Source organism: Clytia hemisphaerica, unplaced genomic scaffold (assembly GCF_902728285.1).
Source record: "Clytia hemisphaerica strain Z4C2 unplaced genomic scaffold, Clytia hemisphaerica genome assembly, whole genome shotgun sequence".
NCBI lineage: Eukaryota > Metazoa > Cnidaria > Hydrozoa > Leptothecata > Clytiidae > Clytia > Clytia hemisphaerica.
The window spans coordinates 1-24,272 of record NW_027104420.1 but is presented as its reverse complement, the minus strand read 5'-3'; the positions used below and the strand labels follow the sequence as shown (position 1 = coordinate 24,272).

The following is a 24,272-nucleotide window of genomic DNA, read 5'->3' as shown; positions in this document are numbered from 1 at the left end:
ATCAAGTCGATGGAGTCAAAGGCCAATGCTATTCAAAGAACTGCTCAACAAAATGCTATGATTGCTGCTGGTACAAAGAGAGCTCATTGTCATGTTGGTCCGACAAACAGCTATCAAATTGATGATTTGGACGGCTGTTTGGAAAAGGTGTGTTGAATATTAACAAGCTTAAATGATCGTGTAAACGCTCAAACAAGCTTTAAAAATCAGTGTAGATTTTGACGACCTTTTGTGTCATTTCGGTGTCTTTCGCTCGCTGTTTGATATTTCCTGTTGTCAATAAATCTTATCTTTTTTTTACAGGTACGAGAGCTGAAAAGCAAAAACGAATTGGTTGTTTTCCAAGAATTAGCTGAGAAACATAACTTGGTGAATAAGAAAGGTTTGTAAGCAAAAGAAATGATTTAATCACTGGTCTCTCCCTCCAATCCAAATTCTATACAGTGTTTCTATTTGACAATCATATTCATTCTGTGAAAACAGGAACAATACTTGAGTCATCTTCAATTTTCTTAAACCTTGATTACATTGGTCTATTTTGAAACACCTCAGATTTTATTTTTGCAGGAATACGCCCGGGCAATGCTGGTCAAGTTTTGAAAAAGATGGTCGAGGAGAAAGGAGAAGACTTACAAGAACTCAAAACGAAATGCACAGGAGCAAGAACGCGAAAAAAGTATAGAAGGTCCGTAAAACTCAATTGATTATATTTGTTTGAGATGTTTGAAATTTTTCCTCACTTCTAACAGGTTGAAACTGGTTGAAGTTGCCTGATCTAAATAACTCCCTCAATTTACATAATTTATTTCAGTCTGTATGGTGAAGTCAGTGTTCCAATTGAAGCTAATCAACCAAAAATAAAAGCTGCTTTGAAAGAACTTATGGAAAAGGTATTACTATATCTAAAAATATTGACCTTCTTATGAGTGAGATTCTCCTGTATGAAAATCACTAGGAATATAAATTTGAAGTATTATAAGGGGAAAATGTGCTGTCGTTTACGTAAATAAAGCCCCTTTCGAAAATTATCCTTCTTTAAAATTTGTTAGTAAACAACTATGTTTCGACACTGCTTGAATATAACGGTAGATGAACGCACAATGGAGGAAGAAATTAACAAAGCTGACACTGTCTTTCATCCTCAAATACATCAGCAGCTAAATTTACATCGGATGGAGGTTGTAGAAAAAAACTATTTTCGATAAGAACGTACCCTTCAAGACGTGTACTTTATCTTTAGGGCGTTTATTCGTATGGAGAGTGTATCGTGCCCCAAGAGTACACAAAACTAACTGTTAAAGAAGATGATGAAGGCAATAAGGAGATCGTGGAAACTACTTTAGAAATAGCAGGTAACCTAACCTAAGCACAGGGTCCTTTTTGACACTTACAGTCAATTAAGTTACGTCTTTTGTTTTGGTTGAATGGTGGTTGAATAACTGCAATCTTATGATAGCTCAGCGTTTTTGAAGCAGCGATTCAGACCTCGGAAAACATATTATCAATCTGGGTTTAAATCTTAAACTGCAATTATTTACAGTCTCAGTTTCATTCTGTTAATTTTTTTTCTGAAAGGTCGTAAATTCTCGGTCGAACGTATACGTCAACGCATTTTAAAGAAGACTGAAAAGTATCTACGTATTCATCCTGATGATTTCTTCGATAACATAACAGACGAACAACTTAAATTCGAATTGGCGAGATTGAATATGAATTTTTGTAGCGCACACTCACGTCAGCAACTTGTTGGTAGCCTTAAGAAATTCAATCGGCAAAGATTTATCGTATGCTGGCACGACACTTCTCCGATATCTGGCTCTTCTCACTTTCTTGTTACCTTTTCTTGTCTTTACGACCAAGCGCTGTTCATGTTAGATGAAGAGTATCTTCAAAAAACAGGTAATACTTTTCATTTGAATTTTTGATTAATTATTGCACCTATGTCACATACAGCCGAAAGTCTATCTGTGTCATAGAGCAGCAATAATGAACGAAATATATGAAATTTAAAAGACAACTTATGTTTCTTATTTCATTGCCATTCCCTCTAGAAGTAATTTGGTTTGGGTGGACATATTGTTAATGGTCTTTAAAAAATTTTAATTCCCTCTGATCCCAAGAATGTTTAAAATATACTCTAAGTGGATAAATTTTCGTGTGGCTTTTTTGCTACTTTAATGGAATAAACTTTCGCGGGGATTAAATTTCGTGGATTTCGGTGTCATACGCGAAATTAAGTCCCAATGGAAATTCGGAAGGGCCTTATCCGCGAAATATTTTTGAGAGAAATATTTCTAAAAAAAATTAAAATATGTCAAATAAATACTAATTGAATGGTTACTTGCATCAAAGAGGCGCAAATAATGTGTATTTCAACAACCAATATTAATGATTTGACAGTAAAAGTCACAAAATCGAGAAAATAATGCCTCCCAATAGCGCCACCCGCGAAATTAAGCCCCCGCAAAGTTTTAGAATTTCGCGGAAAGGCCCAACCGCGAAATTTAATCCCCGCGAAAGTTTATCCCATTAAAATAGTTAGTGGAAAATATAAGATTCGTGAATCAGTCCCTTTTCGACCTAATTACTCCCTTTTATTCGATCAAAAAATGTCCACAGAAAATGTTTAATTTCACGGTTTGCTCTCAAATAAATAGTTTATTTGCAATTTCCCAGACTTTCCTTTTAAAGGTTGAAACCGTTTTTTTTGTGGATTTCAAACAAGTAAATTATATCAGATTTCGAAAAGTGTGCGTCGTGAAAACAATGAAGGCGTTTGATTTGATTCAATCCGTAATTCCAAAAAACGGCGTTATTTTTTCTTGCTTCTAGGGCTTTTAAACTACTATATCCTAACCTACTTGGGAATAGATCGTAAATATCATTTAAAGAAACCTAATTAATAAACTTTAATGGGATAAATTTTCGCATGGATTAAATTTCGCGGATTTGGGTGTCATCCGCAAGATCAAGTCCCAATGGAAATTCGGAAAGGCCTTATCCGCGAAATATTTTTGAGAGAAATTTGAAAAATACTCAAAATAACTACTTTTGAAATACTTACTAACATCGAAGGAGCGTTAATAATGCGTATTTCGACAACCAATATACATAGTTTGGCGTAAAAAGGTACAAAATCGTGTAAAAGTGCCATCTGCGAAAGCCTAAAATTTCGTGGATGAGCTCAACCGGGAAGCTTAGAAAATTTATCCCATTAAAGTATCTATTGTAAAACTGCAAATAAAAATATAGAGCGGATTCGTAGCGTGATATGTTGATTAAGATTTCTATCGGACAAGGATTTCATACAAGATGAGCATGCCCATATCAGAAGGAAGGCGTGCAGATGACGGGTGGTTAAGCTCACACCGTAAACATTCGAATCGATTTTCGCTACACGTTAGGAAGGAGTAGTTTACCTTGGACGAGGGTCAAGTACACAGATCTGTAAAGCTCAAAAGGCTAATCTGCGGCCCTTTATAGAAAAGTGAAGCAAGCCTACCAAAGAAATTACGTGACAACAAGCAATTTCCTACTTTTTTTTATCTCGCGCTCCGAAACAATTAAAATGCTAGATCATATCCAAAAAAAAGTCAAATTTTTGCTTCACTTTATTTTGCTGGAGAAAGTTTAAAGTTGCCTATCCAGCCCTTCGTGCTTTACAAATATCCTTAAGAAATTGCCAAAATCGTGGTTGTGTGCAAATCCGTGCAAAAATTGCGATGGCTTAAAGCACGACAACTAGCCATTCGGGATTTTTAAATCATTGGTTATAATATTTCTGATTCATAGAAATAAAATTAATAATATAATTTTTTTAAGGCGAAAGAACGTCCGTACAGACCAATGTTGAATCTCCAGAGATATATATTTTGGCCAGATGTCCTGCTAACGATCAGCAGCTAATGTATAGTGAAATTCGTCTAGAGGACATCAAAGAATTTTCAAAGAACCCGGCCGTGTTAAACGGAGTAAAAGTCAAAGACAACCTGAGATTTTTCAAAGGTAAATAAGTTTTAATTTTTGGCGACCCGACCTCTGTTCATCCATTTCTTTCCAGAATAGCCGAGGAGGGGGTTGGAATAAAATGTCCTAGGTGGAAAATTTTAAACTAATTAGCGGGGGAGGACGCTTATTAAATACCCGAGAGAACTTATGCCATATTATCGGAGTCTTGACTTTAACTTCTTAGGTGACGCTCCTGCATGTCAATTAGAGATCGGACACCAGAAAGGAGGAGATTTTTTCTGCTGGGGTTGCGCTATGTATGCGAAGAGATGCGATGATCTTAACTACGTGATGGCAGCGAAAAATTTAAGCATACAAGAACGGATTGATAAACTGACACTGACATGGTAGGGAGAAGACAAAAAGTTCGTGTGTTTGTTCGATTTTTATGGAGAATCTTTTAACGCTTATGTTTTAAAGCGAACATAATTTGATCGAGAGATCGACCTAAGCATAGATGTGCTTATCACAGTGAATTATAAGCCCGAAGGGCTAGAATCGAATCTTCTTGGTAGGATTTGAAGCCAACAACTCCTACCAAAGTAACGCGGTTTTTACACAAATGGCAGATTGAAACTAAAATTTACCGCTAAATTTCGAAAAGAATATCACTCGAAAACAAAAGAATTGCTAGATTCAATCCGTCGTTTAAAATACGGCGCATATTTTAAGGCTTCACACTTATACTTCAATGGCTTATCAGTACAATAGTTATTTAACTTCGTTAAAAGGTCTTTAACAGGGGTGTAGGAAAAAACAAAAATTTACGACTGGAATTTATTTTCATTTTATAGGTACTCTAAAAAGTGTGTCAACGAACAAAAGTCGAGTTTTCTGGCGAGGATCGATCGTGACCAAATCGCTTCTGAGTTGATTCAACGCGATATCAAGTATGTAGATGGGGAACTGAAACCATCTCTCCTATTCAAATTGGTCGAAGAGATGGCAGGAATCCAACGTTTGCCAGCCCTAATGTTCCATGTCCCTCAACGAACACTGAAAGAATGCAATTTAGATCGGTATGAGGTAGTTCCAATCGAGCCATTACATGCCATTAAGGGCCATATCGCCAATCTCTACGAACTGCTACCGGGCACGCTGGGCGGAAATGAAAAGAGTCTCTTGCAGGATGCAATAGACGTGTCGTTCAAAAAAGACGCGAAGACTGGAGCCGACTATCGAAAGAGCCTTGTTGATGTATGTGGCTTGGTTTACCACAAGATCGATCCAGATGTTTACGAGCTACTTTTGCAACTGGTTGAAATCCAGGAAATCATTTATTCAAACGAGGTCAATCGGACCAGCTCGCGAATCTTTCGGTACCACAACACGGCGTTCTTGCACGCACTAGCTGTCAAGAGAATTCTGCCACAACCAAGTAAGATAAAGAAGAAGATGACAACTCGTAAACTTCATGGTCAATACTTTCACTCATTAACTGGGCATGGTCCAATGCTATATCGTATCGTCTCTTTACCATCTGTGAATGCCGAGGACGAAGAACGAGTTTTTCATCCGTTGAAGAAATTAGCCGTAATTGCGTCAAATCATCATCCTGACAATGTTCTTCTGAACTTGTTCATCAGGTATCAAGTCAGAGGTGATTTCCATGCAGAGGTGACCTATGGTGAAAACATCGAACATGAAAAATACGTCAGCACAAACAAAGATATGCTACCGTCTTTCAAAGGTTCCCTGGTTTCATTTGAAGTGATCGAGTCAATGCCATGGACATATCAATTACACCTTGAAGGAATTGCAGACTTTTTACTTAATGAAAACTCATGGTCGGAAACTAAAAAGGGGATCTTATTTCACGATTTAGACGTGAATTTGTTCAAAGAAAAAGAGATTCATCATTTCAGGTATCGAGATAATTGAACTTTTTTTACGGACGTTTTTAGAAAGGCTACTCTCGGCTACCTAATGAAAGTCCCCCCCCCAAAAAAATTCCAATCGGGACATTTTCATTCCAACCTCCCGCTCATTTTTATTTTTGGCATTTCTTCCATTTGGCAAAATACGAGACACGATCTTTTTTTAACAATACTACACAGCTGCTAAATTAAAACGTTTTTTGCTTAATATAGACAAAAACATGTAGGTCTGTTCTGTTCAAGATTTTAATGAGATGCCTTTCCAAGTATACTTTTTGTATAGATTATATTGCGAAAACAAAAAACAAAAACAAGAAACGGGTCATATTGTTCTTTTTCTCCAGATCTTTCACAGTGAGCGAAGAAAGACAGTATCTTAAAGATTGTTGGGAGAAGTTGAAGATGCAGCGACAGGATCGAATCCCCGCGTTCGCCATTATAGATGAAGAAGGGGAAAAGACACTGCTTCACAGTTTAAGACGAAAGAACCCACATAAGGAGGCAAGTTTGATTTGTTTAGGAGGCAACCATTTCAGTAAAAACTAAGTCAAAAATAAAAGCTTGATTGATTCAAAACAACTTTAAAAGTCCATTCGATTTAAATGTGCACTTTATCTTTTTTGCTGGCCATTTTTCAACAAATGCTCCAATCCTAACATATCAACCATTGGAAAGATAAGAGCACTATAATTTTGGCGGAAAATAATTCAAATAATTTTAGAAAATGAAGATAAAAATGAAATTCAATGACAAAATTGTCATTTCAGATTCCTCTAACATCTACACCAAACAAATCAAGCAAAAAAATAACAAGAAAGGGTAAATAAAAAATAAATTTCTGATTATTACATTATACAAGCAAGCACGTTTTTGATATTATTAGAACGGACTAAAAAGATATTTCATTGCCTAAAAAATAGCACGGTTTTCCTCATTATTTTTTGTCAGGTCATGATAATCAAATCGGGATAAGCATGGAACAATCCCACATAAATGGAAGTGAAATTCAAGACAGTATGGACATTGACTCAGAATTGAAAGAGGGTATGGAGATTACAAACAAAAAGTTTCAGTATATTTTCACTTGCTATCCAATATCAATGTAGAAAGTGGTACAAGCTTTGAATTTTAAAGAATTTCGCTCTACTGAATTGTTTTTGTAGTTGGCTATAATTATTATCTATAAAAATTATTTTAAGGGTCAACATTAGATTCATTCAGACAAGGAATGGCTGGCATGGGGATCAAGAACACCTCAATTATAACATGCGAAGGTAAATATTTACCTTTTCCCCTTATATTTGCTGTGTACCAACTGTATCCTTGTCTGTCCAGATAATTACACCTAAAAATAATAGCAATAATGTGATTCTTATTTTTTCTTAGATGAACAAATCGGTGCTGCTGACCAAATCGGTGCTGCTGACCAAATCAAATGTACTGAGTTGGATGTAGTTTGCAAATGTTGCCTGAAAGCAGTTTGTACCGAACAAGGTAGCTAAAAAGAGCTAAGAGTTTTTCAATTGTAAAGCCTAAAATTCAAGAGTCTGTTTTAGTCCCAAAACGAATTCTGCTTTAGATTTAATGTGAATTTCACAAAGAAAAAAATTCCCAATTTTACCTGTTTTAGCTGGGTCTTCAAAGTCACACAATGCTGAAACGGTAGATCGCCCCACTCATACAAACACGCCTGCAGGAAAAGATGAAGAAGGTAGGTTAATTTTTTGAGACACTAGTTGTTTCACTATCATCTAAATTAAAAAATTCCAATAAAAATTTAATACAACATATTGATAATGATAATTATTTTTTAGATGAACCTGAAGTTTACTTGGTGAGAAGAGAAACAAAAACAAAAACAGGACAAGCGTTAAGATTGGAATTTCCTAAATTGGAGAAAGAAATTAGAAGTTACGAAGAACTAAGGAAGAAATTTGAAAAAGACAATGACATTTACAAAAAAGATCTTCAGAACGTAGCAGCACAGTGGGAGGTACGAATTGTTGTTAAGCTTGGCGAGGCAAAGAAAAGCTTAAGAAAATTTGAAGAGAGGACCATCGAGACATACACACCAAATTTGAACAACGAGTATGTGAAATTAAAAAATAATGTTAAGGCTCTAATGGCACTAAAGAGACATTTTTCTAAATAAATCAATTTTTAAATATATCAATTATTTTTGTATTTATATGTTCCAAATTAGTTACTTATATAATTATTATTTATATTTATTTATTTAAATATTTACTTTTAATCTATAAATTTCACTTTTAGTTTACTAGATTGATATTTTCACTATGAGGGACTTTAAATGAAAAAATTCAGCAAAATTCTTCAAACACTTTTCAAGTTCAAGGTCACCTTGGTGGCTAGAACAAGCAGGGCCATTTCAATGGCTAGCTCAGTTTTTTTCTTCATGTACTTCAAGTATAACTTTCCTTGATTATCCCTTTGTTTTTTACATAAATCATGATGTACATATTAGAATTTCAATATTTACTTTTAGTTTTATAATTTCATACTTTGTTCTGTGTCACTTATTTTTACTTTCAAAATAGTTTAATTTTGGTTGCATTTTCACTTTAAAGTGAGACTTTGAGATGCAAAATTCTTCAAACATTTTTCAAGTTCAAGGTCACCTTGGTGGCTAGAACAAGCATGGCCATTTCAATGGCTAGCTCGTTTTTTTTCTTCATGTACTTCAAATATAACTTTCCTTGCTTATTCATTTGTTTCTTACATAAATCACGATGTACATATTGGAATTTCAATATTTACTTTTAGTTTTATAATTTCATACTTTGTTCTGTGTCACTTTTTTTTACTTTCCAAATAGTTTAATATTGGTTGCATTTTAACTTTGAAGTGAGACTTTGAGATACAAAATTCGACAAAAATTCTTTCAGCTATTTTTCAAGTTCAAGGTCACCTTGGTGGCTAGAACAAGCATGGTCATATCAATGGCTAGCTTAGCATCTCAGATACTACTTCTGGTTATCTTTTATGTAATTCAAGCATGTAATGATTTCCCTCATTCAATTTCTAACTTTAAGAAATAGCTGGACAAATTGTATATAATATTTATCTATCAAATTCAAGGCCACCATGGTGGCTAGAATAGGCAAGGTCATTCTGATGGCTAGCTTGACTTTTATATTCAATTTTTATTTCATTTTCATACTCTCCATATTTATTTATTGGCTTTACGTTGAGATCTGCTGTGTTCTCTGTAAGATTTATCAAAAACAAAAAAAAATTTCAGTGATCGCTTAGATCACAAAAAACTATTTCTCAATGTTTTCCTGCAATATTCCCCATAGTATAATACAGTGTGCAACCACCTTAGTTACTTTGGACAGAATGTTCAAAAGTAGACGCAAAGCAAATAATAGTATGAATTTTTGGTCTCTGACATAGAAAGTGTCTACTTCGCATCTATTGTTTCATTTTCAAAACAAATTTAAAACGCATGCGTATATTTTTATTTTATATTGTTATTATTCACAAAACACAAAAAGGAATGAAAACGTAGGGCTGGTACAATCACTTTCGATCGGGGTTGTGGATGGTGAAATTTGAGGTTCTTTTTTAATATTGTGAAGTAGGCACTTTTTCCCCCTCCTTCTTAAAATTGAGACAGAAATCTCAGTAATCTGTGTGCATCTTATCAAAACCTGTTACCTTAATCAATTTTGTCTGTTAATTAATTCTTAAATTTTCTAAAAATGTGTACTGACCATCCACAATTGGTTAGTCTGAAGGTCATAAACTCTATTTCTAAGTCAAAAAAACAGCCAAAGACCAAAGCGCTTTTCAATAATTTTGCAGAATTAAACAGATTTCCTACAATTAACCAGACAATGTCATTCAAACGAAACAAACGCAGAATTAATTGAACGCAATTGAATATTGCAATTCAATTGTCGAATGAAATCGAATATTGCCCAGAATTTGCTGTTCGATTGCTTTGATTACGTTCAATTCTATGCAATTACGTTCAATTGATTCAATAGACGATATCGGCTTTCCGAATTCTCCCCGAATGATTACCCATGATGCATCGCGCAAAAAAATTCACGGACAATATTGACTTACTGAATTTTTTTGCGCAATGCATCATGGCTAATCATTCGGGGAGAATTTCGTTAAGCCGATATAGTCTATTGCATTACATTTTATTTTTATCGGCGAGCCAAAAAATATCTGCAATCTGATTGGTTAAAAAGAGTACAATATATCTTGTATTTTACATGTAAAAATATAAATTGACGAAAAGATGTTGTTGCATTGTAGTGGTAGAAGCAAAAGTGTCACGGTACATAAGCACTCAGCCGTCCACGCTAAAAAGCTGTAACAGAGTTAACCAATTTAATTTAATAGCAATCAAACTCATCAAACATAATCGTGATCAAACTAAATTGCATTTTAATCAAATTAAATTATCAATCAGTCAAATCAGTCGAACCGATCAAACATAGTGAACTATCAATTGAACAAATCTAACCTTACCCGAACGCAATCGAACACAATAGGGACCATTCAAAAAGTACGTACGCTCAAAAATGGCAAATATTTGATTCCCCTCCCCATTGTACGCTTTATGTGTACCGCCCCTTCAGCGTATGTACGCTTTTTAGTACACTCCCCTAACTATAGTCGAAACTTGAAACTCTTGTAACAGTAGAATATTTAGGTATCCAATCGTATTTATAACAAAGTCTCAAGAAATTAAAAGAATCTAAAAGGTGATGATGTGAAAATGTTGCATTTTTCTCTCAAAAAAGACAGTTTAGGAAAAATTATGAGCGTACCGTAGAGTCGTTTAATATCGACATGCGTCTTGTTATTTCGACATAGCTGTAGACTGGTCTTTGAAATAAAAAATCAAACATAAACAAATACATACCAAAGTTATCAATCAGTCACTGAATCGTACTCTCACTATCACGTCACAGATTGTTGAAATGTAAGAAACGTGAAGTGGGTTTTTTTCGAAAAGAAAACTTAAACGATGTAGTCACTAAAAACTTATTAGGATGCTTTCATTCAACGGAACGATTTTGCACGCAAGGAATTTTTTAGTTGACTTTTTTACCGTGAACTGAAAATAATAAAAGAACCCGGTTTCCTTTTGAATTTAATGTGACCACCATACTGGCCATCACGGCGTGCGGCCTCTTAGCGCCTAAAGCGTGTGTTTTTGATAAATAAGGAAGGGGAAACCAGGCTAAGCCCGCGAATTATTTTTATCACGTGACTTGAAGCATAATAAAGTTGTAAAATTTTAATGATGGACACAAGAAAGTTGCGAGGAAGTTTGCATGCGTTTCGTGTGCTGTGTAAAAAACTGCTTATAATTTGGCTGTTTTTTAATTGAAAGGATTGCAATGTTTATTGAACTTCTAGTTTGATGGATGAACTTGTTTGATAAGAATGATACCAAGAATTTCATTCAAGGTTTGTTTTGATTATTTTACAGATCCGGTGTCGACTTTAGAAGACGCATGTTGATATTAGACGATTCTACGGTATGTACTTCTCCTCAAGGACCCCCTCCCCCTCGTACGCTTTTGGGAGTACCCCTTCCCCCTCTCGAGCGTACGTACTTTTTGTTTTGAATCGTCCCATATTTATACATATTACCCATATCCAGGAATCGACCGTTCGATTGACAATTATTTTTTTTTGTTCAATTATTGACACCGTCTGGAATATAATTGTCCCCCACAGTGTACATACATATGGCGTACAACAATGTTGCCTGTCTGCAAAAATTTGAGACTACCAAAGAGAATCCTCAGACATGAACACTGGGTTGTTTGTTTTGGTTTTCATGGATTGAATGAAATTTAACTTATTGATTGTATCAAGTGAGTCTTGACTTGTTTAAAAGAAGATATTTTGATATGATTGTGGTGGTTTGTCTAATCAGATTATCAGGCACACACCCTACAATAGCAAGACACCACTCTAAATGTCTGATCCGATGCTAAAAGATTAAAGGAGATTACAGAAATTTCCCTTCTCTTAGTACTTATTTATAGGGAAAGTTTTAACATTTAACAGAAAGGGTAATTAAATATAGAGTCACTAACCTTTAATCTGTGCATCCAAGAAGTTTTCCATATTCCTTTTCCACTTGTATTTGTCCAGATTTCCAAGATAAGAAAGGATTTCCCCAACACCAGTTTACTTTCTGATGGCGGCCATTTTCTCTTCTCTTCAGACCCGTCAAGGAAAAGAAATTCTACAGACCAAATCAATATTTACACATTTCGCCCGGGTAGTCTGGGTCGACCTAATGGTTTTTGCCTATCGAATTAATTAACGGGTACGCTTCACGGCGGGCGGGCGCGAATGCAAAAATGCGGAGTTACTAATGATATCTCGGCGCCTTATTTCCGTAGAGTGTTAAAGTTCTTATCCGTTCAATAAGCTCATCTGTGTTCATATACCTCAGGTTTGTAAATACTGACAGGGTTTGATCTGATTCTTCCTTGGACGTTGATAAAGGTTATTATTATTCTTCACAGACTTACAGCCAGAACATTCTGTTTTTTCATTAAGTAAAACTCTTTCACAATTGGTAGAGCGAGCAATATTAAAATTGTTGGCCAAAAGTTTGACATGACCATATGTTGACTCCACAAAAGCAGTACGACTTCCAGCTTCCTTCCCAGGGAAGGGCTCTTTGAAATGGATTCTCTTTTTTATTTTCAAAGCCTACAATTCCGGGGCAGATCTTCATGGTGTTGAAAAGTTTACAGAATTCATTTATTGTATCGTCACTGATACACGAAGGGAAGTCAAATTGAGTCAACTCAATTTCTCATCATATAAATGAGTTGTGTATGACAGTGATTCTGGGTCAACTGAGATTGTAAACGATATCTCCATTGTTTCGTTCATTGTTTCTGTTTTGTAATACTGTCTTTTCTCAGAGACAACCCCTTTGGTAAACCCAATAGATCCAAGGAGCTTATCAATAGATTTCCAGTGAGCTGAAGAATTTCTTATTGGTGAAACACATATTGCACAGTTACTATCATGTTCTGCAAATGTTGGAAGGGGACCAAGTTTTGAAGAATATCCAGTCTTTTTACAACAATCCAATTTCTTTTTGCAACCATGACATAAATATGCAGGGAATATCTGAAAAATCAAGAGAGTAAGTGTTAAAAGAAACAGCCAAAAGAAGCCTAAAAATAAAACAAATTCACGTTTCAAAATGCACCAATGAGTTTGAATGAGTTTGAATGAGTTTGAACTTTCATTCTAACAATATATACTTTTTTACCCCTAAAAATCACAAATTATACTTACAGCTTCTCATTTTAATTAAAATGGTAATGCTTGTTGTTAGAATAACAAAACAAAAGCGAACTGAATCCAATAAATTTAAAGGTGCTAAAAATATAAGGGTGTTGATTGTTGGATGACGACCAACTAATCAATAGACATTAAATTTAACAATACCTAAAGAATAAAATATTCTAACCTGATCATTCTCTGGGAGCACTATGTGTAAATGCTCACGAAATATCTGTTCATAAGATGAATTTGGTTTGGCATACTTGTACCCAGCATTTAACTTGATTTCCTTAGAGCACAATCGACATAAACCTCGTAGATTCTTTACATGATTTTCAATTGCATCCATTTTGTCATCATAATGTAATTTTCAAAGTTATTATTCATTATTCATTATTCATGTTTTCTTGCTGTAAAACAGAAAGCAAACGAAAAAACACACATTCTAATCTAAGATATAAAAAACAGAAAGAATGACATCAAAAGCATTCTCTAGCTTTTTATAATATACTTTATTTCATTCAGGTCAAAAATTCAATTCAACCATGAACCGTGAAATGCAAACTCCATGAATTCTGTCCGCCATCTTGAAATTATCAAAACATGATTTAAATTATGCATCCGCCATATTGTAAATTGTGATGAAAAAATTATGTAAAGAAATCCTTTAAACTCTGGATAGCCTCGTGGCTCGAGGTTAAGACTTTAATAGAAGCTCGACAAAGTATTAATCTTTAGCATATTTCATAGCCTTTTTATAGCCACCAATGGTTCCAAAGAAATCGCTCTCTGCATTGACACAATCAGTTGTACTGCCTACTGCTACGAAAAATGAAATTTCTCAGCTTCTCCTTGCTCAAATTTCATGTGGTTTTTTGTTATTGATAAAGAGGGAAAGCCCAAACAAAATTCAGTAATTGATTGGTGGAAAAAATCAAAGGGAAAGCCCTAAAATTAAAAATTCGTCTGTCGGGCAACTCCGGGCAAAACCCATTGGCATAATTTATGCATCAAAAGTTATAGAAAGCCGCGAAAAAGAATGGGTTCTAGCAGTTTCGCCTCGGAACATATTGTTCTCGATAAACACTGGGAAACCATAGCAACCCGAGCTTCATTGGGACTCTTTCTCACTATCATATGTCTATGAGTAAACACATCATTAATTAATTAAAAAGATGTCTGGTACTTAAATTGCCATTTAGATGAGGTCATCAGTTGAAGTCTACCAAGGTTTTCGGCCCGCTATCGTTTATAGTAAACGATATCTTCAATAACCTTTTAAAATGGTAGTGGGCCATGCTGTATAAAGTACCATAAGATATCCTATAATACTTTGAAGCATCCTCATTATGGCATTATATAGTAATTATTAAATAATGTAAATGTCATACCTGTAAGTCTCAAAGGATCTTGATTACAGAATGACATTTTAGTAGTGAAGTAGTTAGTATTTTATCTTGAGTATTGGTAGCTGATAGATAGGTGTTTACAGTGTGGTGGCTGTGTTCCATCTGAAAAAATTGAGCATAACGCCACAGGCCACGCACATAGGACGCCAAAATTCGTCCGTCGTCGTGAGTTACCTGCCGATACTTAACCTTGCTAATATCACCTTTTGGACTTTTGTTTTTCTGTTTATGATGCTGGTCTACCATTTTGAATTTCAAGTTTTTAAGGGTCTGTCTAGATGTGGTCATTACACAAAAACATATTCCTTTGATTCCTTGCTCTAAAAGATTCCCCTATTATGCTCAAGAAGAAACGATATTCAGAAATTATGATTACTCTGTCATGAAAATGGAGAATTCTTACAATTAATATGACAAAGGACGAAGTAATTTTTTTTACAGGATTGTAAAAAGAAGATCTAGACCGGCCCTTAACATTTTACCCGAGATATTCGAAATGCACTGTGGGTACATTCACCCGCCATTTTAAAAGATGGTAGCACTCAAAGAAGTTCACACGAGGGGATTTAAAAACACACAGAGCACTTCACTTCAATGAAGATTTTTTGTTTAAATATAAACCACAATAATGAGCGAAAGACAGAAAAGATCAATTAAAGCACCAGAACGATTGATGAATGAAACTCCTCCGCCAAAACACCTTGGAAGTAAGCTCATGGTCAAAATACTGTTTGGTGATGGAGCAAGTAAATATGCCCCTTACGACCACTTTAAATTTTGAACAACAATCTATGAAGCTTCAGATGAAGAGAAGAAAAATGGGTTTATTGACACAGGAAAAAATTTTCCATTTTCAAGGTTTCAACCTTTTTTAGTAGGAAAAAATATAAAATCCAATGGAAAATCCAACCTGGAAATGTGGGACATTCTCTAAGGTTGGAAATTTTGCATTTTCCATGGCTTGGAGTTTTCTAAAATCCAGGTTGAAAAAAGCCAAAATCCAAATTTAACAAGGTTGAATTTTTTAAAATTCAGTTGGAAAAAAGCCAAAATCCAAATTTAGCAAGGTTGGAATTTTCGAAAATCCGGGTGGAAAAATAGTGACACAAAATTTTCAATTGGAAATATCTTTCCAAGACTGTCCCCAGAAGAGCTGAAATTAACATACATAAGACTTGAGTGTCTTGGCTCCACTGTGGTATGAAAATCCTTTGGAGGCACGTGGTGGCAAGGTGGTTTTTTTGAGGTTGAAGTTTGAAAATTTCCGGTGTCAACATTAAATTTCTTATACACAACACGTCTTTTGCAACTTTCTCACAGCTTGAAACGTCATAACGACTTATAATTATCAATTAATTGGAAGAATCTGATTCTCAAAGGAAAGTTTTAAGTCTCTTTTGGGAATTGGATGAGTGATTTTCGATAAGAAATACAATAAAAATGCTTCGAAAAATCATTTAATGAGGGAAGGAGAGTGAACAATAATATCATTACTGCGGACATAGCTAGTACACGAGAAATCGACAAAAATCTGTTACTTGTATATCCAGTGTATAATAAATCCTTGAATGGACTGCTCAGGAAAAAGAGTCTCTTCTGAATGCTGTTCATTTGTATTCAATTTTTGCTTTTTGCTCAGCGATTCGGTAAAGGTCAAAGAAATGCTTTTTTTCTTGAGGTAGATAACTTTCTGGCATAGTTTTGGATGGATTCCAAATTTTTATGCCCACTGATGCGTACGATATGGCGACCTTCAACATTGGCGTCTTCAAGGACTTGAAGACGTGTGACTCTGATCGAATGATTGGTGTATCTTTGGGATAGCTCGTATTTTTCTGACAGAGATGCCATCATTCCGCCAAGAACCTTTTCTCCCAGCGGTGCATTACAGTACCAAACCGCAGAATTGATTTTGATTCTCGTTTTTTGCCACATCGAATCAAGTGCCGGATTAAGATGATCAAGGTAGCTCACAAAAGACTTAACAGGGCAGTCTTCAGTGTTAGTTTAATAGATTCTGCCTTCTCCTGTTGTATCAAAGGCTCCATCGTTTATGTTTTATCTAATTCACTTTTTGCTTGATGGATAAACCTCTTACCAACTGCATCAACACCAACAGCAAACGTTGATTTTATCATCGAGCGTAAGTTTCTTCTGCCTTCTGATAAGTTAAAACATGATATCAAACCACACCTTTTTGAAAAGTCCAGTTGGTGTTGAAAAATCGAATGACCAGTAGAGTTTCTGGAGATGTTGAGGCTCGATTTCGGGGTAATGTATTGTTTCTCCTTTTCCTTTGAATTTCAATTGCTTCAAAACGTTATCGAAGCATAAATTTGACATCCTAAAAGTCTCATCAGTTATAATTAATCAACATTAAGAATTCTGATAAAGTGTCTTTGTAATCCAGATCGAATAGCCTTCATCGAGTTCAGCTTGTAAAGGTCACCTTTTGCTGTTCTTGCAGACACATAAAATTTGCTCAACAATTTATCAAGTTCTGATGAGGTGATGCCCTTGTAGCTGGTCTTTGCATGCTTACAAAAAGCTTCTAGAATTCTCACTGCGTAAGAAGTGTTTTGGTCAGTATTCTTGGCGTTATTCTTCTCCATCATCGTCTCTATTTGTTGATCAGTTAATTCAGCAAATCTACTTCCATTACTGGTTATTCCTCTATTGAAATTGAAATTTTTTAGCTCTTCCATCTCTGTTCTATCGTCCTTTCTGTTTGAATTTTTGACTGATTTTGATTTTACAGTTTGTTTTGGTTTCTCGTTTCCAATGGTTTCATTATCCAATCAGAACACGTCATTTTTGGCCAATCAAATTTACCCGTCAAAAAGAAGCCCTGCGCTGCTAAATATGTAGCGTCGAGGTTGACCAATATTCAAAAATATTGGACAGGTAGAGAACCAATTAGAATTCACTGATAGCGCGCGATGGAACATTGATGGAACATGTGATAATCATTGATATTTTCGCTGACATTTAAAAAAATTCGGTGGTACTGCCTTCCTTGGCCACCATACTTTTGTCACCTTTTCAAAATTTAGTCAAGTCTCTCTAACTGTCAAGGTTTGGAGGTCCAGTACGCAAATGGCCGGGTATGTGGTCCACGTGTGAGCGCTCAAGCCATTGAGTTTAAAGGCAGGAGGGCTAGAGTAGAATTGAGAGTAAAAACACGCAGGGGGCACGTTTCAGATCGAAAATATGTGGCCTCTTTCCCATCCAAGAGATTCTAGTCTAGCCCCTTCGGGGTTATAAAGTCAATGAGTTAACTGACCCACTTTATAAACCAAAGTGTGGGTGTGAGCTTTTTTATTTGCGGAAATAAACCTTTTTCCCTTCAGAATTTCGACGTATGCACGAAAATCTTTCGCAAAAAAGTTTTGGGGAAATTAAATACACCGCACACTCTTCCCCTTGAAATCAGTGCAATTGTGAATGGGGCCCATCATCAGGATACGGTTTCCAGTGGGTGTACAGTCCAAACTTTTTTCTCTCTACTATTTTTTATTGCTTTATCTAGGACTTAAATCATTTTTTCAAGGTATTGTTTTATATGGATTTGGAGGATGAGCCTTTTGCTAAAATGGTGTTAAAACATGGTGTATTTATTGGTTTACGTAATTAACAAGATTATATTCTTATATTTTAGTCATTTGAGCTTCGATTTGAAGACACCGATAAGCACGAAGTCACTAGATACCTCATTACTAGAGGATTCGATTTCACTGATCTGTCCTGTCTGTAAGTTTAGTTTTTGATTGCACTTGATTACATGGATTTTTATAAGAACCAGTAAATTTTGGCTGAGGCTCAGTTGTTTTTAATATTTCGAAATTTTCAGGCTTAATTGAGAAATTACGTATCGCTTTATTTTGTCGATACTTCTGAGAGAGCCCAACCGTCATACACACGTTATTTTACAAAATGAAACTTATTTTGCTAAAAGAAATTCGAGGGAGAATTTCCTCCTATTCAGCTAAATGTTCTAAATTTATGTTAATCAATTTTCGTTACTAGATTTCAGAAAGCTCGTCCGCTGTTGACGGTGACTCCAACTGGACGGACATTCAAGCGTCCATGAATGCATGGCTGAAGAACAGAAGCAGCCAACGAGCCCATTTCCCCGAAATATCTGTTTCCCTTTTCCAGGAGGGGGCTTTTCTTGAAAAATGGGGAAACAGATCCGATTTTCTAGGAGAGAGCTTTTCCTTAAAACTATCTATTTCCCCGCTACAGCTGATATCAATATTTCTAGGAGATCAGAAACTTCTTCGAATATCGGTGTCATCATTGTGTCATTGTTATTAAAATGAAATTTTATATATAAAAACTATAAAAATACTCCATATAGTAGGGGGCCAATCCTTAGGATCTGTGACATCTTTTATGCGACGCAACCGCATGTGGTTAGTTGGAAAGTAGAAAGGTTTTAAAGAATTTTTTGAGAGGGGGCCCGCGAATTAGCCCTGCAAAAGTTTTTATGGGCCGAAAACGGGAAATAGGCCCTTTTGGACCCAGTAAAAAAGTATCTTAGGAGCGATTTTTTCAAATAGCGACATATCATAAAAGAAATTTTGATTATATCGAAAATAAAATTCTTGTGTTGAAAAGATGAGGGAATGACAATATTGAGTATTTTAATTTTCACCCATAGTAGTAAGTAAGTTTGCGACCGCAGTCGAGGGCGCCCCGAAGACTCCTTTTTCGTATAGCTCTCTACCTGAAGGTAGGGGAGGGCGTCGCTCCTTTCCCTGGATTTCACCACTTACCCTTGATCCGTCTCTTTAGTTGCTGAGCATAAAGCAGAGCATCAAGTACCATTTTGGGAATCTTTGGTGTGACCTGGCTGGGAATTGAACCCACAACCTTGCGCACCATAGCTGGATACTCTACCTTCATGCTATGGTCGTTTTCTCCCATACCATGGCCCCCGACTCACATTAGGCTCTTTATTTTCCTCAAAGCCATCGTTTAAGTCTAAAAACACTTTTTCTTCATCGTCAACATCAGTAAAAACTTCCTTCATAATAATAGCAATTTCGCAATTACATTTACGTGCTTTAAAATGTAGTCAACACTATCAATGTATGACAAGTTTTCGATCACACTAAATATCGCATTGGGTTCAATCCAGTCACCAATTCAGGGGGTATTAAAAGTGGTAAAATGGGGATTGGTGCTCATGTGATTCAATAAGTAAATTTCTAATAAGCTCTGCATCATTGGAGGTAACACTACCGATTGGAATTTTAGGTACAGATGACTCACAGTCCAAGAATAGCCATAGTGTTTTATTTAAATATTTATACTGAAACGAAATAGAAAAACAATAGATAACAAGCATGGTCCTTAAATTACCAACCTTAGTACAGGGAAAATACTTAATACAACATTCTCAAAAGTTTAACTTAAGATGGAACCCTTGTCACAAGAGTTAATTCGCTTTTTAAATTTTGCAATTTCTTTATGCTACCATACGGAAACTATTTTTTAAGGGCTCTCATTAAAGTACGCTGGTTTCCACATAGTATCAAAAAGTTTACTTACTTGGGAGTTTAGCATGTACACAAAACTTAGTAACCCATTGAAGTCAATGTGGAATTGTTTGAGGGAGTCCATCCTGCTTTACAATACACAAGTATGCGATTGCATTCCCATACTTTGGACAGGGCTTAGGTGAGTTACCTCCCTCAAAGCATTCCACTCCGGTATATTGAGAATGGGTTGCATTACGTATTAATGATGGTTATTTTTACCAGACTAAAAACGCTTCCAGAAGGTACACATTTAGTAATTCTAAGGAACATAAATTTCCTACTAAACTACACTAAGATGAAGCCTTCCATACGACTCTCCAAGGTATGAAGTTGTGGATGGGATACGATGAGTAAGAAAATAACTTGTTGACATCTGGATTCACTTGAATTCCAGTTCGGTACAATGATAATTGATCACTCAAAAATCCAAGGAAGTTGGTTTGATTGAAGAATGTTTGATGAATTTTCGTGAAAATCTCATGAGGTCCTCCAATAACCCCACGACCACCATCTTGGTTGTTGAAAACTGATTCATAGATCGTCAGTCCTGACGCAAGTTGATATACGACTTTTGGGTGATATCGTAAATAGCTAATACCAACCATGAAGTGGACATCTCCTCCGATGCTTGAAGGTACAGATGGAAGTCGAGTTGAACAATGATCGGATGAGTGGTAGCTTTGAGCAATCTCCGTGTAAACATCAGTGAGTGGATACTGTGGAAAGGTAGCGGTTATCGTATCAAGTGATATGCCATTGAGTGATGCTAAATTGCCATCGTGCATTGGGATTTTGACGTTGAAGGTTCCAAATGACTGCAATGATGTTTGACCAACTCCGCCGATGGACGTAACTTGGGATGACATTTTTGTAGCTCTTGAACCAAGTGATTGAATGGCTGAACGTTTGACGATAAAGTCACTACACCCTGTGTCATAGAAGATAGTGTATGGGGTGTTGTCAATTGAGATTGTTTGTAGCATGTAGATACCACGCTGGTCAGTTGATTCTTTATCACCAGATGTTGGAGTCGTCTTGAACGATTCATGTGCATGAAATGATAAACTGATGTTTTTGGAAAATTCTGGCAGATTGGAGCTTCGGACACAGCGTTGTTTGTAAGTTGATAACAAATCTTTGTTGACTTGATCCTCCTTGTGGTCGTTGCAAACAAGGACGTGTTTTTTGGTTGGATACTTCTGGTGGATAGGATTTGGGCAGGTGTAATCACGTTGACATCTCCCTTCTTTGTGCTTAGGTGATGAAGCATCAGCACCTGGAAAAAGACACTGAAAGCAGTATCTTTTGTTTGCTTCTTAGTAATGAGAGTCTATCAGCTGGACTTAATTCTACAAACTTCTTGCAGGTGTAGTACTGAAGAATCCTGGTGCCTCCAGGACCAAGAGTGGATACATGTTCATCAGTTCCGTCTTTTGCACCGCAGATAAAGCAAATGGGCTCAGATTGAGGTATGGAAGGAAAAGAAGAAAATCCATACCTCTGAGTCCCGTTGTTCTTTGATGAGTCTTGATTTGATCCAGTTCGTTTGGATGAATCTTGGTTGTTTGGACGTTTGTTATCGGTCTTGTTGTCTTGAATGTTTGATTTCACTGTCAGCTTCTGGTGTTGGATTTTCAGCTCATCTTCGAGGAAGGTGCACAGTTTTGACCAAGTCTCCTCAGGTGTAAGAGTGACGTTTGATATCTGTGTTAACCATCTTGATAGCCTGGCATCACCAAGCAGGTTATAGACTTTGTTGATTGCACCACCGTAATAGAGATAATTCTCGACGCGATGTTCCCTTGCCAAAGATGTAAGGTCCTTGATGAGGTTGACAATATTGGTCATTGATTCAATGATTGATCCAGTGTCTTTGGAGCGTTGAATGGAACTTGATGACGTCAGTTGGTTGATTTTTCTTTGGAGGATGAGCATGACGTTGCCATAGGCTTGATTCAGTCGATCCCAAATTTCGTCTATGTCATCTTGAGTTTTGACACAACTCAGGGCTGGTTCCTTCAGATAGTTATTCTTGAGTAAATCAGCAAGTAGATGTTTCGGAGTAGTTTTGAGATGTAGCTTTTCAAATTTTGACTTGAAGGTATAAATATCGATACTATCTGAATATCCAGAAAATTTCTCAAGTTTAATGTTCAGGTTCGATTCAGAAAACAACTTTTGCTTATAGACTTGACGGTCATCGATTTCTTTGTTGAGATCTCTGATGTACACAGATTTTAATAAAGTCAAATGATCATACTGTTCGTTGAACTAGACGTTGGATTGCTTCTGTAGTAGTTTCATTGTTGGTTTCAGCTGAAGAGATGGATTCAAGACGTTTTGAAGTTTCATTGACTAAGTTGATATGTGATGATAGATTTGATTTCATGTCCATTAACTCCTCGTTGGAACAGTCTTTTGGTTGGCGTGTTTTTTTTAATCATCTAATAAATAGAAATCTAATTCTAATCACTCACAAGCGTTAATCTGTATTGTGGTTTTATAATAAGAAGTAGTCAAGTTCTGATTATGGTTTTAATTATATATTTATAATTGGATTTTTACTTAGAAATAAATTATGCTATTTATTGCGCGCGTCTATCATATATATAGTCATTTATAATTTTTGCTGTAGGTTCTCCACTTTCTCCTCAAGTTCGTGGAGGCGTTCAGCTCGTTTCTTCCGGCGACGGCGATTCCTCAGGGTGTTTTTAGGCACTGTTATTTCCTCGTTATCGATATCTAAAGTTATAAAGTCTAAAATTTCGCTATTTCTTCCTTTGTTATCATTTCAGATAGAAGATAGCAAAAAGAAAAGATATCGTTCCGATTTACACTTTTTTTGTCAGCTTTGTTTTTCAATGCTAATAGTTCTGTTCAATGTAATAAATTTATTCAAGTAATAAATTATTAATTTTATTGTTATATTTCTGCTCTATTTACAGATATTGTTAAATTATATTCCCGGAGCTGGAGGTTCTAAATTATTTAATTTGTATTCGAGTGAGATTACCAACCTCTTCAAGCTGTTAAGACATTCGAATAATACAAGTTCGATTTAAAGATAGTCCGCTGTGCAGAATTTTACCAAAAAAGGTAAAGAATCTCTTAGAAACTGTCGAAGAATAAAGGTTGCCCCTAAAAAAAACCTTTTTGAATCGATATTCCTAAATTACAAGTCCTGATCATTATTTTTCACACACAACGACACATTGGGTACTTTCCGTGGGATTTTGGATTTATTAAAAGTTAAATAAAATTCTCTATTTATTTTTATAAATAAAATTTCAAAATGCAAAATATTGATAAATTTGTACAAATCTTTAAATTGTTCATATAGTCTATTTATTTATTATATATTCTCAATAAAAGTGAAAGACAAAATAACTTAATGAAATACGAACACAAAATATCCGGTGTGCATAATACCTTTTTCGAGACTTGGCAACGAAACGATCCCGTAGCGAACTAACATAACTCGCAAAATCGAGAACAACAAATCTTTTGCTGCCGATATTCAAGAGAGTTTCAGCCATGTTTCAAATTATCTTCTTATTAACGCTGAAAATAAATTTAAATAGTTTTCTTTATTTTGCTAGCAACTTGCGAATTGAGGTGGAGTCTGGATCGCTTCGCAACCCTCATACAATACGGCTAGTTAGTTCTTTACACGATGGAACCAAGTCATTAAGAAGATTAAAACAAGAATATCTAAGCAAGTAATTGAAAAGAAAACAACCAGAACATCTAAAAATTCCCATGTTTTGATCTTATCCCACTTCTTCCCTACCATTGTTGTTATTTTTATTTGGATGCGTGGTCAAACACCCAAGGGAGATAATTACATATTCTATTGTTATTTGCTTCGAAGAAGAAAAGTCAGGAAGATTTGCAAAGCAGCGTATGCGCGGTCCATCTAAATAGTTAAGCGAACACTTCAAGTCGACTCGCATAATTTTTTATACGGGCGCCACCATTCAGATCTCTGATTCGCTTGGACCAACCAATCAGAATATACGCATAATCATCCTCAGATGAGAATGCAGATGATCTAGGTAAACCAGACCGTAAACATAAGAAATATCAAAATCAAAATAAAGTTTACGGGCTGGATATCCAGG

General features: G+C 35.7%; 1 protein-coding gene across 1 annotated transcript; it reads left to right on the top strand.

Annotated features, from left to right (window-relative positions):
* Positions 1 to 307: 307 nt before the first annotated feature.
* LOC136820309 (uncharacterized) lies at positions 308 to 8,172 on the top strand. Its single transcript, XM_067076506.1, has 15 exons — positions 308 to 382; positions 568 to 685; positions 812 to 890; positions 1,241 to 1,352; positions 1,576 to 1,899; positions 3,823 to 4,005; positions 4,193 to 4,296; positions 4,759 to 5,873; positions 6,230 to 6,390; positions 6,834 to 6,929; positions 7,085 to 7,159; positions 7,272 to 7,379; positions 7,516 to 7,596; positions 7,700 to 7,973; positions 8,160 to 8,172. The coding sequence occupies exons 2-15, from the start codon at positions 606 to 608 to the stop codon at positions 8,170 to 8,172; spliced, it is 2,805 nt and encodes a 934-aa protein (XP_066932607.1). The 5' UTR covers positions 308 to 382; positions 568 to 605.
* Positions 8,173 to 24,272: the final 16,100 nt, after the last annotated feature.

What these genes read in the sequence shown, in the direction of transcription:
- LOC136820309 (XM_067076506.1), top strand. Translation starts at nt 606, where the DNA reads ATGGTCGAGGAGAAAGGAGAAGACTTACAAGAACTCAAAACGAAATGC. An exon ending in ACGCGAAAAAAGTATAGAAG is followed by an intron (nt 686 to 811) that starts GTCCGTAAAACT and finishes AATTTATTTCAG; the next exon opens with TCTGTATGGTGAAGTCAGTG. An exon ending in CAACCTGAGATTTTTCAAAG is followed by an intron (nt 4,006 to 4,192) that starts GTAAATAAGTTT and finishes TTAACTTCTTAG; the next exon opens with GTGACGCTCCTGCATGTCAA.